Below are 18570 nucleotides of genomic sequence, written 5' to 3'. Positions count from 1 at the left end.
TTGGGTCGGTTGTGTCATGTGTAAATAAGTTGGTCTGTGTCATTTGTGTGTCTTATTTTGAAAGGTTCAGAGTTATATCATAATTTGGCATTACACATGAATAAAATCTTCAAGGTCAGTGCTTCTCTCAAATATCTGTTTTGTTTTTAAATAAATAAATCAAACGCAAACTTTTTTTAAGGCTAAAGCCCCATACACACAATCGGAAATCCCGCCAGTAAAAGTGCAATGAGAGCTTTTGGTTGGAAATTCCGACCATGTGTATTCTCCATCGGACTTTTGCTGGCGGAATTTCTGCCAGCAAAAGATTGAGAGCAGGTTCTCTATTTTTCCGATCGTCTGTAGCAATTCTGATGCACAAAATTCCTACGCATGCTCGGAAACAATTTAACGCATGTTTGGAAGCATTAAAATTAATTTTCTCGGCTCTTCATAGTGTTGTATGTCACTTGACAGTCAAAAGTTCAGAGAACTTTTGTGTGACCGTGTGTATGCAAGCCAAGCTTGAGCGGAATTCCGTCGCAAAAACCATCCAAGATATTTCCGACGAAAACTCAGATCGTGTGTACATGGCATAAGTTCACACTGGCATTAAAAGCAAGCATTTGAGGGGCATTAAAAATGAACCTCAAACAGCTTTGCAAATGATACAATGGACAGCACACAGCGTTATTCACATTTTAAAAATATGAATCATTAGCATTAAGTCACATTGCTTCAAAATTGAAGACTCATGACGAGTCAGGATGCTTTTGAAGCATCTCAATGACTCCTATTCATTTCTATGGTAACGCTTCGCAAATGCAGGCGTTTGAGGCACAGTTGCGGTACGGTTGTAGGGGCGTTAAAATTTGTTTATTTGCCTGCAATGTCACTTTCCATTGTGGAGCAGTTTTAACGCACCTTAACGCTCATCCAATGTTTCACATCTGTGCATAGGGCATTTGACAAGTGTTTTTAACTTGTCATTAACTTGTCATTAATGCTAAAGCTCATTGATACCAGTCTACCGTACACACTAAAGCTCACCTGAGTTTCCATTATTTCTTATGGGAAAATCTGCTTTGATATACAAGTGCTTTGGATTACAAGCATGTTTCCGAATTATGCTCGCAATCCCAGGTTTTACTGTATTATGCTATACTGAGCATAACAAGGTTATTTGTATGCAGATTATATGTTTTCCTCTGAAATTTAGTTTAAGGATATTCAAATGCTGTCTATGAATAAGTGCACAACACCATTTTGGAAATAGCTATTAAAATACTATTAATGTAGTAAGAAAATAAACGTATGTATAGGTTATAGCACAATATCAACCAGGAAGTTGTTTAACTGACTCCATACGAATGAAGCATCTGGAAAATGTTTTGTAATGCTTTTCCTGTGGCTTATAAATATTGCCTGTCCCTGTTTAACAAAGTCCATACTGTGGATGACCTTCTGAACAGCACTAGTCTTGTGATCTATAAAAGGTAACTTCTGATGCTTTCATATGTGTAAAACATGAATAAGAACCAGACAACCAGTCTGGTATACAGTAAAAAAATGCTGGAACAAAGAGTTTCTATTTCATAATACCACATAATTTATATAAATATATAATTTAAGTCTTCTGCACTGGTTTGGAAGCAATACACATTGTTTGGGGGGTAAAACAGTACTAAGAGTAGTAAAATGTATGAAGAGTAGTAAACAAACATTGGCCATACTTAACGAGACCCAAGCCAAAATTTCTCAAGGTCTGGACCCCATGGTTGGACTAAATTAACCTCCCTGGTGGGTCAGATTTTTGCATCTCAAAGCAGTACATTGTTTCGCATGGAAATTTGGGGATTTATATTGTAGGCCTGTAGATCTTAGGAATAAATCTGTCAAAAGAGACTCCTGGCGCAGGCCGACACCAGAGCGGCAGAGCCCAAGGAGCGCACACAGAGTGGTCAAGAGTGGCCCATATAGATCAAAATGCACAAGCTGTTGTTAATGAAATAAATCAAGGGTGCCCTATAGTATGGTGACCACTAATTGTCAGATGTGAAGCGGTTGGAAAAAGGGGCTGAGTAGATCTCCAGCAGGGTATGGCCACCCTTGAATGGACACACAGAGCAGTGGCTTGGGATTAAGCCTGCTCTGGTACCCCCGTAGCAAGTTGCAAGGGGGTACTTGTTATTAGGGAGGGGCCAGGAGCTGTGACAGGGACCTGGAAGATGTAGGTTTTATTTATTCTCCATTCTTTATTCTTTATCCATCTAATTTATCACGCTAAATCAAGAAATAAACCTACTTTTTGTTGTCCTTTGAATTCTGAAAAATATCCCCTAGATATAACTTTAATATACTGTATGCTGCCCAAGTGGGGCTTAGGACCCAATTTTTGTACTTGGACCTTTTCTTTATATTTCTCTGCATGGGCATAGCAAAATATTCCAGTTGCATATCCATGTATTTTCCTATTACACATGCAGGAGTGCTCTCCATCTAGGCTTGTTTGCTGCCCATCCTGACCTCAATTTGTCTCCTGGATTTCCTGTTGTCTCTTGTGGTTTGTACTCTGACCATAAGAGTGGTCTCTGCATACTCAGCTGGGAGTACCTTGGGCCACAACTTAGTTCCAGGTTGCCGAAGTCCATCTCCACCATCAGGCGCCCTGGTGAAGAAGCAGGCTGAGGCTTAGACTTCGCTCTGTAGGGAACCCCAAGTTGGAGATCTACAAGGGCTCACTACCACAGATGCTTAACACTTGCTCTTCTGATTGGAAATAATCCCGATATATTGGGCATCCTTATAGTGGGAGTACCTCACAAACTTAATATGCTTGCAGATAAGATTTTCCTACATGCTAGTAACCCTATTACCATCCTTCCAAATTTATTGGCCTTACTGTCAAAATCCACAGCTGTTTCAGGTCTCAAAAGGTAATACAGACAAGTCTAAAGCTGATTACACATGATCGGATTTTCCGCACACAAAGCGCCAAACCTTTGTCTTTACAAACGGAACACAGTTGTCGGCCAACAAACACAAATGTTATAACATACTAGGTACTACGAGCTGATAAAGAGGAAGTCCAATTGTCATGTACCACCCTTTGGGCTCCTTCTGCTAATTTCATGATAGTAGAAGCTTGGTGAGTGTTGATTCACGCTTTTCATTTTGCGCATTTCAGTTTGTAGCTGAATGGCCGTTCGTCAACTAGACATGTTGCGGAATCGGAGTAGATAACGTGTTATTATTGGCATTGGAGTTATTGCTTCGACCCAAGTCCAGTCCAGGAACAGGAGGAGGAGGATTTCTTGGACCAAAAATTGGTTGCTTTATTAATCATGACCAATTATGTCATATGCCTTTGCTGCGGGAGCTCCAGGAGAATAATCCAGATGATTTTCGGAATTATCTCCGGATGATGGACCCCTGCTTTCACCAACTCTTGGGATTGTTGACCCTCTATATTAAGAAGCAGGACACATGCATGAGGCTTTTATTTTATTTTTTGGTTGAATAATGATTTGATTTGTTATATTTTCTAGACTTTTGGTTGCATAAAATGCCATTTTTGGTTAGGTTCTATTGGCAGATAGCATGTCTAATTTTATTTGGTTTCTTTTTTTAATGCACAATAAAAAAAATTGGGGAGAATAATACTTGGCTATGTGTTTTACTTCAAATGATAGTTTGACAGTAGGCAGTTACATTTTAAAAAGAAGCCATGTAAAATTAACAAGAGACACCAACATAGTTGTATCTTTAATCATAAAAACTACAGGATTAGGGGTGAGCCAAACACCCACCGGTTCGGTTCGCACCAAAACCTTCGAATGCACCTAAAATTCATATGAAGTTTAGAACCCTATTAAAGTCTATGGGACTCGAACGTTCGAAATCAAAAGTGCTAATTTTAAAGGCTAATATGCAAGATATGCAACAGACAACACCAGCAATAAGGGGTATCTTCAGTTGTACACTGAGCTGGAGGCACACAACACCCACTTTAACTCCTGCAGATGCCTGTATTAGAGAACACCAGCAATAAAGGGTAGATACAGGTGTATACTGTGCTGTGCTGGGGGCACACAACACCCACTATTTCCTGCAGATGTCTGTATTAGAGAACACCAGCAATAAAGGGTAGATACAGGTGTATACTGTGCAGGGCTGGGGGCACACAACACCCACTAACTCCTGCAGATGCCTGTATTAGAGAACACCAGCAATAAAGGGTAGATACAGGTGTATATTGTGCTGGAGGCACACAACACCACTTTAACTTTAAGATGCCTGAGAAGAACACACTGTCCCTGCCTATCTAGCTCTTTCCCTGCACGCCGTAACACACTACACAAGGCCGCCGCTCTGGCAGCCTTATATAGTGTGGGGCGTGTGCTAAACCCCCTGAGCTATAATTGGCCACAGGCATCCTGCCTGTGTCCAATTATGGCTCTCTTCGCTGCCGGCACTGTGATTGGCCAAGCATGCGGGGTCACAGTGCATGCTTGGCCAATCATGAGCCAGCAATACACTGCAACGGCGTAGTGCATTGTGGGCCATTCCTGCCACACGAATTTGGTGCAAACGGTCTACAAAGTTCTTAATTCCCCGAACAGACGAACGGCCGATGTTCGAGTCGAACATGCATTTGAGTCAAACACAGAGCTTATCCCTATACGGGATAATGGTGTTGTGGTAACTTGCACCAAAGAAAAAGTAAAAATAAAACAAGCATAATAATATTATTCTTGATATCACTAGAAAAAAAAGCCTTTGAAAATTTGTTTGCCATAACTTCATCAGTATCACCAGCAAAGCAGCTTCGATATTATCCCATTAAAGAAGATGAGAATGTGCACTGCATTTCAAGATTTCATAATTTGCGACGTCACGAATGTTAATTCTCCATTACGAACACTAGTTTACAAGACCAACCGCTTCTGGTTAGTCCTTGCTTCTGAGCATGCGTGTTTGTACTTTTAACTTTTGTGTGACGGAGTTGTGTACACACGATAGGAAATTCTGACAACAGACCGTTGTCCGCCGAAAATTTACTAGCCCGCCATCCAACATTTGATGGCAGAAAGTTGGCCAACAATTGTCCGATGAGGCGTACTAACGGTTGGATTTTAGGCAAACAGTCTGTCATCACACAATTCCCGGATGAAAATCTGATCGTGTGTACAAGGCTTATGGCTCTTAATACTTCATTGGATCAATATATGGTTGTTGACCATTTTTCTTTTCAATGGGCCCTTATAACTCTTCCTTATTTGGGAATCTCACTCAATCTCAAAGGACAGCCTTATGCAGCTACTACAGTGGTCATCAACCCTGTCCTCAGGGCCCACTAACAGGTCAGGTTTGCAAGATAACTGAAATACATCACAGGTGATATCATTAGCTGCTCAGTGATTGTAGTATTCTAGTCTGTTTTTCCCCAAGGTAATACATAAAACCTGGCCTGTTAGTGGGCCCTGAGGACAGGGTTGATGATCACTGACCTACTATATTAATAATGTATAAAGTGCAAATAAAGTGGAGCAGCTGCTTAACACAAATAGTGTTTCCACATAAACTGAAAAAATAAAATTAAAAACCGTGAACGATATCTCTATAACGAAATGAATAAATAAACTGTGCTGAATGTATAAGAACAGTGCCACTATTTACACATCGTTATTAAATCACCTATGGTCACTTTAAGTAGCCTGGGACAAATTTCCTCATTTGTGGTTTGGGAGAGTGGATGCAATCAAAATAACTTTTCTTTCGAAATTATTATATTATCTCTGGGTCCTCCCACTTGCTGTCCCTTCACATATTCACAGGTCTATGCAGAGATGGCTGGGTTGGAACCTCCTGCTTTCAGATGTGGTCTAAGATGGGGGGTGACTCAAGTCTCACAATTTATCAAAGGCAATAAGGTTCTCCCATTCTCAGAATCATATCGATATCTTCAAATTAAACATTTTATGGAACATTATATGAAGTACCTGGATGGCTCAATGCTATTGTCTCCATTTGAACAAAGGCATTGTAACAACCCACATTTCTCAGGAATGGTTTCACTTATTTATACCATGCTACTCACCCCACTCACATCCCAATGCTTGACTCACACACATCAGTGAGTGAAAGACCTTGGGATAGACCTGGAGGCAGCTGATTGGTCCCATATATATGACACAGTAAAATCTTGCTCTCATAATGTGCTTGCAATAGAAACTAACCATAAGGTTTTGACGCAATGGTATTTCATGCCAGTTAGAAGTGCTAGATGTTTTCCTAGTTACCCTCCTACCTGTTTCTGAGGTTGTGGACAAGTGGGAACCTTTTTATATATGCCCACTGGTTCAGCAATGTTGGTCAGTAGACTTGTGCACAACGGAAAATTTTGTTTAGTTTCGGTTCGTTGTCATTCGTAAAATACATAATTTCGTTCTGTTATATTCATTATGTAATGTTAATAAATTTTCAGATAATTCATTATTATTCGTAGAGTGTCGATATTCGTTATACTGAATCTTAAATCATGTTGAATTCATTCGTTATATGCGCTATAATTTCATTCGTATTCGTTGAAATTTGATATTTATGTATGTATATACATTTGTGATAATGATTCGTAGCTTGGAAAGTCATTTGTTTATTGAATCTTAGAACGCACACAATGACAACATCTCTTCTCCTCGGCTCAAATGCAATACAACACCCTTCAACTCAGTTCTCAGGAATGCACTTTGCCAGTAATCCATCCCCCGGCACAAAATTAATCAGCTGATTGGACTATCAGATTTACTTTGAGCTGACCTTTTGTTTCATTAGATCTTTAAAGAATTACCAAATCATGTCGAATTCATTCGTTATATCCGCTATAATTTCTTTCGTATTCGTTGTAATTAGTTATTTTTTTATTCGGACATTCGGATGCATCCAAATGTCCGGAAGATGCAAATTTCGGCCGAATTTCGATTCGTTACGAAACGAATTGCACAAGCCTATTGGTCGGCATTTTTTTACATTTTGACCACATGGGGCAGGAAATCCCTTTCAAAGGAAGCCTGTTTGGCTTGTAGGCTGGGCTAGATGGCCGCTCTCCTGCATTTTTTACTTCCTCCCCCTCTTCTTTCCTCTAATGCTGACTATCCTCTTTGCTTCCCTCTATTCCATATTCCCTAATCTCTGGTTATTATCTTTACTGAGACTTTGCTTTCCAAGCCACTGAATATCTACAGTGTCTTAATAATTTGATCTCACTCACTGAAGAGCAAACTAATGCTAGATAATACTGTCATTGATACAATGTAGTCACTTTACTATTCTTGTTTTTTTCACAAATATTTCTGTGATATATTCTTCACTATCCTACGACTTATTTGCAACCTATGATATGTCTACGAAGAATAAGAACATTTATTGAACCATAAAAATTATGTGTTTGTTTGCGTATTCCTGTTTTGATGTAACATGTCATAGTTTCATAAGCTTGAAGTAATCGATCTAAATTTTAAAATGTAGTATCAGTCAAATGAGGTACACTATACTTCTTGTACAACATACAATTGATTCAATTGTAAATTAATTTGTAGCTACACATGTAAATACTGCAAGATATTCTATAGCAAATTCATTTGGAGTAACTTCTATGTTAGCTATATTTCCTCTCCAACCAATGTATTAGCCACAATTGTATACATGTGCTTTACATCTGGACTTGCTCCAGCTCCCATCTGCAGTAGCTGGAAACAAACTCTATTATAACTGTGACCCAATACCATCAAAACAGATGTTTGACATTTGTGTTTTTTTTCTTCTCAATATAATTTACTTTGGGGCTTGCACTTTTTTATGTATTCAAAGAAATTTGTTATATGAGTAAAAAAAAGTAATATAAGTCATAGTACAAACATATTTCACACTTGAGAATTAGTTTTACAAGATTCCACCCTAAATTATTGAATGCACTTACTGCTGTGGTATGTGTTTTTATTCTATATATAATTTACATTGGGGTTACACTAAGATTAGGTGTTTAAAGCACCTTGTTATAGAAACATGTGGGATAAGATATACTTCACACACTATTTGCATTTGAGAATTGATGTTACAATAAAACAGAAAAGAAGTAGCCTGCCTGGACCCCAGACATGTGTGAACCGGCTTTCAATGGAAAAGCCATTGAAAGGCAGTCTGCTTCACATGTTAAGCGAAAGGAATGCGGTTCAAATGCATCCGATTCGCATATATGTAGACCGAGGCTAAAGAAGAGGTTGGCACTCTGGCAAAGCACAGTGAATGTGGTACTTTATTTCACTGAAAATGCAACATTGTAATATAATACAACATAATACATTATGATGTTGCTTTCACAATTGTGAAACAAACTGTTACTTTAACCACTAGGGATCCGCGCTATAGCCGAATGACTATTGTCTACTGACATCGTCCCGTGCACCAGCGGCCTGCCCGCCCCCTGAAGGTCGTGTGCGGTGCGCTCTGTGATCAGCGAGTCTATGAGACTCGCTGAATCACACATCAGAGTAAGGGGTCGATCCCGGCCCCTTACCACGTGATCAGCTGTCAGCCAATGACAGCTGATCATGTGATGTCAACACAGCCGGTAATCGGCTATTTTTTCTCCTCGCGCTGACAGCATGAGGAGAAAAAAAAAGCTGATCACTGGCGGCAATGAACGGGACATCAGTCCCAATCACTGTGATGTGCCCCAGCTCCTTAGTGCCCACCTGTCCCCCTACAAGTGCCGCCTGCCAGTGCCCACCAGTGCCACCTATCAGTCCCCACCAGTGCCACCTGTCAGTGCCCACAGTACCACCTGTCAGTGCCCACAATCAGTGCCTGGACAGTGCTGCTGCACATTAGTGCCATCTATCAGTGCCCATCAGTGTCGCCTTCCAGCGCCCATCAATGCCCATCAGTGCCACCTATCAGTGCCCATCAGTGCCACCCATCAGTGCCATCTATCAGTGGTACCTATCAGTGCCCATCTGTGCCACCCATCCGTGCCACCCATCAGTGCCATCTTATCAGTGGCCATCAGTGCCACCTTATTTGTGCCCATCAGTACCGACTTATCTGTCCCCATCAGTGCCACCTTATCTGTGCCTATCAGTGCCATCTTAACTGCGCCTATTAGTGCCCACCAGTGCAGCCTATCAGTGACCGCTAGTGCCGCCTCATCAGCGTATATCAATGAAGCAGAAAACTTTACCTGTTTGCAAAATTTTATAACAAACTATTAAACATGTTTTTTTTTTCAAAATTTTCAATTTTTCTTGTTTGTTTAGCAAAAAATAAAAGATCCCGCTGTGATTAAATACCACCAAAAGAAAGCCCTATTTGTGGGAAAAAAATGATAAAAATTTCATTTGGGTACAGTGTTGTATGACCGCACAATTGTCATTCAAAGTGCGTCAGCTCCGAAAGCTGAAAATTGGACTGGGCAGGAGGGGGGTTTAAGTGCTCAGTAAGCAAGTAGTTAAGGATCCATGCACACTGGCTTAAAGCAGAGGTCTGTCCTCTACTGAAAAAATTAAAAGTCAGCAGCTACACATACTGGCTTTTAATAATAGGACACTTAACCTGGAGTCCAGCAATGTCAGCTGATGTTTCCTTCAGCTGTTGGGTGATGCTGCCGCCATTGCGGGTAAGGGAACCCATCAGTGTAGCCTTATGGCTTCACGCCGGGAACCCTACTGTGCATGCGCGAGGCTCCACTCCACCCCTCTCTCCTACTGGCCCAGCGGCAGCAGAAGTAGGAGGGAGGAGGATGGAGCCCCAGTGGTGACGTCAAAGGTCGCTCCCCCCTGCAAAGAATTTCGGCAGCAGCGCTTTTTGGGCCCTAAAGTGGATCAAGTGTCAGTCTCTGCAGTTCATTGGGCCATCTACCTCAGGAAACCCCTAGATGCACGCGAGGTGAAGAAGGTAACGGTAAGCCCAAAAATAATCAGCCGCTCCTTTGGGGGTCAGTGCTACATGTCATTATGATGCATATTTCCAAAGGCTATAATACTCTAAGTGTACATAAAGGAGCTGAAAGAGGAAAGCATCTGTTATGTACACAAAACTGTGCTTTTGGCCTAAAAATATAGGAGTAATTTAAGATTTAATTTTGGAGTATAGTCAAAATCAGGTGACTATTTATGATGTCAATCTTTGTGAACTCAATTGCATTGCAAATATTTTTGCAGTTCATATCCTCCAGCTTCAAATCTAAAGATGTAGATACTGTATTCTGAATATAATCTAAGGCTGTCTTTCTTAAAGTGGATGTCTGGGCAAAATAAAAAAAAATTATGCAGTACATATATGAAATACATGCATATTTTCACATGTATTGTCTCTTGAAATACTTTGCAAGTAGAGAAAAATATTTGCTGACCTACCAGAAATCCATTATACTCCTAATGTCTTGTTTGAGATGGCAAACCCTTTATAGATCTGGAATTTCAAGCAGTGTTGTCAGTCCTGACTCTTTTGCTGGATTACAAAACACCCCTTCTCATTGCCATGAAAACATGGTGGAAAGTGTCAACTGGAAAGGCCTGGTATCAATGCTTCAGAGTTCAGTGCCGTAAAGTGCTCAGGAAGCTAGGAACTCACTGGATTTCTGGCAGGTATTGCTTTGTACATTCAACAAGAGGATCTCATGAGGAAATTTGCATTTACTGCTTTTTTTTGTCCTCACAAATTCTAAAGGAATTCTAAAGTCAGAAGGTTTTTTTTATCTTAATGGATTCTATCCAAGATAAAAAACCTTATGTGTGTAGCAGCCCATCCTAATTACCTACCTGAGCGCCTTCTCTCTCCAGTGATGTCCACGATCCCCTCAGCCATCAAGTACATTCCTCCTGCTTGGCTGAGGCAGAGCAGTGACACCATTGTCTCCCACTGCTGTCAATAAAAGTCAGTCAGCCAATCTGGGAAGGGATGGGGAGGGGCCAGGTCAGGCCTCCGTGTCTGAATGGATACACAGGGCTCTGACTTGGCTAGGGTGCCCCCTGTAGCCAGCTGCTGGCTGAGGGGGCACTCGAAGGAGGGCCTAGGAGTAGCAAAGAGGGAACCAAGAAGAGAAGGATCCAGGCTGCACAGAGGAGGTAAGTATAACATGTTTGTTATTTAAAAAAACAACCTTTACAATCATTTTAAAATGTAATATTTTCTAGTTTAAACTTGTCAATGCATTCAACTTACAATGCATTGTGCTTCTGAATTTGATGTGTCAACAAAGAATACCTAATACACAACTCTATCACATATTTTTGCAATATTCATTTTATTTATCTACAGTATATTCCCACCATGTAGACATTAGTCTAAATCTACTTATAACTGCCATCAGCTTTTACAAGCCAAGTCTTGAAAAAATCTTCAGTATTTTGGCAGTTACTCAAAATAATCCACCTGTACCAAAGTGCATTCTACAGATTTGACTTATTTCCATAGTGATAGTAAATAACATTATTAAATGCAGGTTTTGGAGGATTTAAGTACTGCACATCCAAGAAAGACAATAATCTATTCACAAATGGAAAGAATGACTGATATTGGCAACAATCCATCTAGCCTTGCTTTACCACATTAAAATGCATAAGTAAAAAAACAATGTTTTTAATATGTATCATGCAAGATAAGGTTATTAATTACACTACTTATACTGTATATGCTAATGTGTGGATTGTGTAGCATGTTTACTCTAGGGCAGGGCTAGGCAACCTGGGGCCCTCCAGCTGTGCAGAACTACAAGTCCCATCATGTCTCTGGGAGTAATTGTAACTGCCAGCCTTGCAATGCCTTATGGGAAATGTAGTTTCACAAAAGCTAGAGGGCCCCAGGTTGCCTACCCGTGCTCTAGGGGGACCAACATCACAAATATTTACCACATCAAACCCCCAGTTTCAAAGATCAGGCTTTTTGTGGCACCTAAATAATGGGAACAAAAAATTTACCTACATCATTATTACTGTTAAAATCACAACCACAACATACAGGGATATACAATGTAATACTGACATATAATCACATAGGTTGGACTTGATGGACTTGTGTCTTTTTTCAACCTCACCTACTATGTAACTATATATGTATTATTCCAAAAACAATAAAATCTATAAAACATGATATGTTTGCTCACCTACCACAGATATTGGACCACTAATGTATAAAAATATAACTGTGTTCCCCATTGCTAATGGAGTCAGTTATCTAAATGACAGTGGACGACATGTTTGTTTTTGATTAGTGTACTAACGTGTAGTATTAGTGTAGTACTGAAGAACTAGAAGACTTAACTTTCTGTTTAAATGAGAAACTTAAAGTGGTTGTAAACCTCAAATATGAAAAATGAACAAAGCACATCTCCCTATATATATATGTTTACTAACCTGAATCCAAAGCATCCGATCTGTTTCCTCTCTGATCTCTTCTCTCTCTGCTATCTGCGTGACTCACTCCTAATGAATTAATCGGACACCTCAGTCCCCTGGGAGAAGGCTCATCTACCTCCAGCACACCGCAGATGACTGATAGACTCAGTTTTATGTTTCTCTGAGCCTGACCCTGACCCTTTCCTCCAATCAGATTTCACTAAGCTATGTACTCCAGCTTTGCAGTGTGTGTTATGTCAGATGCCCACCCTCTGCTTTCTACTGCTGAGAGATGCTATGTAAAATGTGTGTTTTAGGAAGCTGTAGAGAAGAGAGGAATGCAGTTAAACAGGTGCAACTTATCTAGGAGGATTTGTTTTATCTCTGTGTATCACTTGAAGTTAGTCTCTTCACTGAGTATATATAAGGGTTTACAACCACTTTACATGAGATACACTATCCTTCTCATCACTACTACAGCAGCACAATCAATCTCTTTCTTTGCACTTTTAATATGTCCAATTGGCATATGTGGTTCAGGCCCAAATGGCCTGTTTGGCTTTTAGGTCCCACACCTGTCTTTATTTTGGTGCATGATACAGAAGGCACCAAGTGGTTTATATCACTGCTACTCAATGCTGCTCCTTGAATACTTGAAATACTATCCGTGCGGGGCTGCAGGCCCATGAATGGTGGATGTTGGGCCTATGGAGCGGGAGCAGTGAGAGATGGCCTTAGAATCATTTGTCCAGATCTCACTCAATGTATCCCAGTGCCTGACTCAGCTTTATATTGTGCTGAGGGCTCACTATACCCTTCTCAAGTTATCCTAAATAGGAAAGCTGGCTGTAATGTGAAAGAAGAAGCTTCACCACTCAATCAAGGGGCTTCTTTATTTCAAATGAGCGTTAGGGAAATGCCCCAGCACTTATAGCTATTGGGTAACTTAGTCACCTTCACCCAAGTGATTTTCCAAGAAAATCAGGTCAGAAAAGTTGGTACACCTTCGGAAGAAGCCCCACCCTAAGAGGACAGCCCCTTCCATCTAACCTCTCTGAATTGTAACATGTAACCCAGAACTGGTACCTCCTGTTCTCCGAACCCTCCAACCCGTGTCTGCCCCAGGCACATTTTGAGCCTGGGGGGGGAGGGAGAGATGGCACCCATTCAACCCCCCCCTGCCCCTATCCGCCCCCATTCCCTTACCCACCCCCTGTCCATTCATTTCCCTATCCCTACCCTCACCGACACCCATAATTCCTTTACAGAAGTACGACATCCAATCCAGAACCACCTTAGATAGAATGAACTGCTCCCACAGGTGTTAAATTTAAATTTAAAGAACCTCCTTCTAATCCGCCCCTTGATACATTACAGACATATGAGCATAAGGGCAAATGAATATGATACATTAGGCCCAATACAAGAGCTGATCTATTCAGCCCGTGAAGGTTGATAATTCACACACAAACGACTCTACAGTATACCCTATTCCATCTGTCATGCTACTACTGTTTCATTACACCTCTGGTTGCGTTCTTTAGCCACAATGATGTTTTATTATACTAAAATGTCCTGTCTTGGACATATGTTATGACTGTATCCTCTGTAAAGCTGCTTACTTCTGTAATGTTACTTATTATGCTGTTATTTATTTTCTTCAATAAAATATTCATGGAAAAAAAAGAAAAGTTGGTACAAACCGTGTTCTAATAAACATAATCCATTCAGTGGTCCTATCAGGCAGCATTTCTCAATCTTTTATAAGTCAGAACATTCTTTTAAAATGTAAAAAACTTAAAATGGTATTAAGCCTAAAACTAAAATGTAATATGTGGCAGCTTACCAATCATTAAATGTAATGGCTGCATTTTTTTGTTTTTTAGGCTTTGTCCCCACTGTTTTCAAGTAATGATCTGATCAGTAATATACCTCCTGTATTAAAGTGCCCTCACTCTGGATGAAGGTGCGCATGGGCACCTTGGGACAGCAGCATTGTCAGTCTGGGGAAGGGAAGTATTAGATGCACTAACAGATTTAGATACACAAACATATTAAAGCCAAAATCCAGCTCACACTGCATTTAGACAGGTAATTACAGTAAACAGTTTTGGAATAAAGTTTTTAAATGAATAACTAAAAGCTTATCATTGTAAGCACTCCTGTCAGTAGTAAACAGTTTGTCTCAGCACTCTAACTGCCACATTTTTCAGGGGAACTTCCTTTGTTGAAAAACAACAGACTTACTGGACAAATCACCAGGTGAAAATAAAGGAAAGTAAGCCTAGAAAGAAAACGAATGAGCCATCAAATCTAAGAATTGGCAAGCTGCAATATAATAAATGTTTTCTTCTGAGTTTAATACATTTTTAAATGTTACTTATCAACCTGAGCCAGGAATAATGCACATAACTGCCTTGATGAAATTACCTTCACATTTGAAGACCCCTTCACACCAGAGGTCCCCCCCCCCATCAAATAAGAGCCTCCCCATCATGCCAGAATCCCCTCTTCACATCAGAGTACTCCCAATACATCAGAAGCCCTTTATACATGAGAGCCCCGTCACATCAGTCACCCCATTTAATCAGAGGCCCCCTATACATGAGTTGCTCCATAACAACAGAGTCCCCATTTCATGAGGCCAATCACATAGCCCTCAACCACACAGTCCCCATCACAGATGCCCCCAACCACATATTTCCCTCTTCAAAATAAAGCCCTAACTTTTGGTTGAAGCTGAATGGCCTGGGGTGGGAGGTGGAGGGGATCTAGCGGAGGCAGACTTCCATCTTTTCCTAAATGCTGGGGTGGCCCTGCATCCCACCTGTCCTGGATCAGAGTAATGCATTGTGGTAATCTGGAGGAACACATGTGGCACACTGGTTAAGAAACGCTTGTTTAAGCTACATGGCTGAAGGTGTGGACTGTTGTTTATAACAGCTACGTACCCATAATCATTAAAAGGAGGTTGAACATAAGGCAGTTACTAAACTGCTGAAAATATTTTTTTTGTCCCAGAAACATCAACTAAATTGAAGCCTGTTTCTCAAATGAACATAGCATCCTAAGCCCAATTGATGGTAACACAGCCTGGCTCATAAAATACACGTAAATGTATTTGCATTCTTGTTTGGTGCTCTTATTTCCCCATTGCTCTATCAAATTCTTCAGATGCCCAGTTGAGAGTCAGAGCCCTTGCAACCCTTCAACAAAATACTTTACTCCATGAACCCTACCTAAGAGCAATCAAAACTTTTCACATCCAAAGCTTTTCATTTAAAGTATAACCCTATTGACTCAGTCAGTTTGCATTCAACTAACTGTTATTAAAATGGAAATTATTGAAATTAAAAGCTTGAAAATGATGTTACCTGTGACGAAGTCTCCCTTTTTAGGTTTGGCCCAGTCTAGAATGACAAAGGAATGGCAACCCTCAACAGCCACAACAGTAATATTGTATGAAATGTTCTTGGGAGGTAAGATGCTGTTTTCCATTTCTTTAGGGATAATATCTGCAAGATTTTCCACTTGAAAGTGTTCAAGGGCATCCGTCAAGGAGCAAGGAGTATTTGGATCCTTACTTATATAGGACACATAGGGCGCTAAAAAAACAAAAAAAGACACATGATAACATATTTCTGGACTAAAATACATTTACTTATGAATGTCCAGCAAAAACTATACATAGACAGTTTTTCTGTACCTGTAAATCTCCTCTTTCCAGCTGCATCAAATTCAGAAACCAAGTTGTTGTCGAAAGACTTCATTTCTGAATCCTCATAAATAATTGGAGGTTCAGTTGTTGTCGTTGTTTGAATTGGTTGCTGGGTAGTCTCAATTAACTCATAATCTGAAAAGTTAAGTTTAGAAGTTAAATTGTTACTTTAATTTAAGGCTTGGTTCACACTGTGCGGGTTGGTTGCGGGTGTGGGAATCTGTTCCCGCACCTGTAGCCAAATCGTCTTGCTCTTAGGAGACGCGCTTGACTGCCATCCATTCTGAATGGCACCCCTATGCATCTCAGCCCACACGGCAGTGGATATAACAGGGAAATCGCTGGAAAAGAATTGGGGAAGGTTAAAACCACTGTCAGTTTTACAGACCATCTGTGTCTAATGAGGGGCATTTCCCTTCACTGCCAGTTCTGTAGACTCAACATGAAAATATATTTCCAATGTGAAGAAAACTCCTTCTATCCTGTCATGTGATCAAATGACTCCCGTGAAAGATTTCCCTTCAACTCCTGTTCTGGTGGCAACTCAAAATTTTGTATTTACCCTAACTTTAAGCCTGTGTGACATTAACGATCAGGACAGTTAGAGAGAGTGAATCTCACTAATGAGGGCACAGACAGCAATACAAACCTGACAGTGATTCTAATTCCTCACCACTGTGTTCAAATCAAGTTCTGTCTTTAGTTATCTTTATTGTATTAATGCAGTAAAATGTTGTTGAAGTATTTCTTTTTGAATGCATCCCTACTTTCAACGAGCCTTCAAAGATCGATGTTTTTACAGAAAATTTCATGTGATTTGGATTATAGTATGCAAAATAAGACTTTTAAATTTGGTGAGTGTGCCATTTGACAGAGGTGGAGGATTCACACAAGGGTACTTTTAGTGTATCACTTTTGGTGGATGGAAAAAGGTTTGTGGTGGTATTTCATCCTAAAGGAGAATGTCACACAGTAACTCCACTTTTATTGAGGAAAAAAAAAATCTGCTTTGGGTGTTCAATGTACTGTACAGTAACGTTGTTGCTGGTTCCTACCTGTTTCTGGTCTGAAGGTCATGTTTTGTGAAGGACTGATGGGAGTAACTAATTAATTACAAGCAGCTTATTACAATGCTAATTAATTACAAGCAGCTGATGCACTTTCAGGGTTCTGCTGAGAAAAGTTGCAGAGTCAACAACCCTTTAGAAGCGATTAACCCTCAGGGACCACCTCGCCAAAAATTAAATTTTTGTTTCAGAGGATGCCTGAAAAATCTGTGCACAGAACACCTCCAGGTTGCCATATTGCTTTGCAATTTACAAAAAATGACCGCAGCTGTAGACTTGAAAAGGAAAGGTCATGTTTTATAAACATTAAAATGACAATATATTTTATGTAGCAATTGTATATGCTATATATATATTTTTTTTTAATTTGCTAGATTTTTTCCACAAACATTGTTTGAGGATACTAAAAACAAGTCAAATTTAAGAAGTATGTAGGGAATATGCAGCGACTCAACAATCTGCTTGTTAAAGGCAGAAATTTGCATTGTAGCAAATTTGCATTTGCATTTGCATTGCGGTGCATACTAGCTCATTATGCCTTTTGCTTTGCAGGTTTAAAAAAAAAAAATGTGCGGGTTTACTACCGCTTTAAACCACTCAAGTGTTGCTTTAGTAGTGTGTTTGGGGTCATTGTCCTGCTGGAAGGTGAACCTCCGTCCTAGCCTCAAATCACACACAGAGTGGTACAGGTTTTGCTCAAAAATATCCCTGTATTTAGCATCATCCATCTCTCCCTCAACTCTGACCAGTTTCCCAGTCCCGACTGCTGAAAAACATCCCCACAGCATGATGCTGCCACCACCATATTTCACTGTGGGTGTTCTTTTGGTGATGTGATGTGTTGGGTTTGCGCCAAACATATGGTTTTCTTTGATGGCCAAAACTTTAAATTTCAGTCTCACCAGACCAGAGCACCTTCCGCCATACATCTTGTGAGTCTCCCACATGCCTTTTCGCAAACTCAAAACGTGCTATTTTGTTTTTTGCTGAAAGTAATGGCTTTCTTCTCGCCACTTTGCCATAAAGCCCAACTCTGTGGAACGTACGTCTTATTGTCGTCCTATGTACAGATACTCCAGTCCCTGCTGTGGAACTCTGCAGCTCCTCCAGGGTTACCTTAGGTCTCTGTGCTGCCTCTCTGATTAATGCCCTCCTTGCACGGTCCATGGGTTTTGGTGTATGGTCGTCTCTTGGCGGGTTTGCTGTTGTGCCATGTTTTTTCCATTTGGTTATGATAGATTTGATGGTGCTCCTAGGGATCATTAAAGATTTGGATATTTTTTTAAAACCTAACCCTGACTTGTACTTTTCACCATCCCTTGGTCTTTATGGCAGTGTTTGGTTAGTGGTGCCTCTTGCTTAGGTGTTGCAGCTTCTGGGGCCTTTCAAAAAGGTGTGTATATGTAATGACAGA

The 18570-nt window shown here is 40.4% G+C and overlaps 1 protein-coding gene across 1 annotated transcript in view; it reads right to left on the bottom strand.

Annotated features, from left to right (window-relative positions):
* Positions 1 to 18570, bottom strand: part of FNDC1 (fibronectin type III domain containing 1) — a 260345-nt gene that overhangs the window by 30159 nt on the left and 211616 nt on the right. The window contains exons 13-14 of the mRNA XM_077486174.1: positions 16078 to 16224; positions 15746 to 15976 (exon numbers count right to left, since the gene is read on the bottom strand). Coding sequence (XP_077342300.1) covers positions 15746 to 15976; positions 16078 to 16224 — 378 coding nt within the window. The remainder of the gene's footprint in view (positions 1 to 15745; positions 15977 to 16077; positions 16225 to 18570) is intronic.

The sequence above is a fragment of the Lithobates pipiens genome, unplaced genomic scaffold (assembly GCF_037356315.1).
Source record: "Lithobates pipiens isolate NorthernLeopardFrog02 unplaced genomic scaffold, aLitPip1_a1.2 Scaffold_18, whole genome shotgun sequence".
NCBI lineage: Eukaryota > Metazoa > Chordata > Amphibia > Anura > Ranidae > Lithobates > Lithobates pipiens.
Note: the sequence above shows the minus strand (reverse complement) of the source record. Positions and strands in the feature narration are given on the sequence as shown.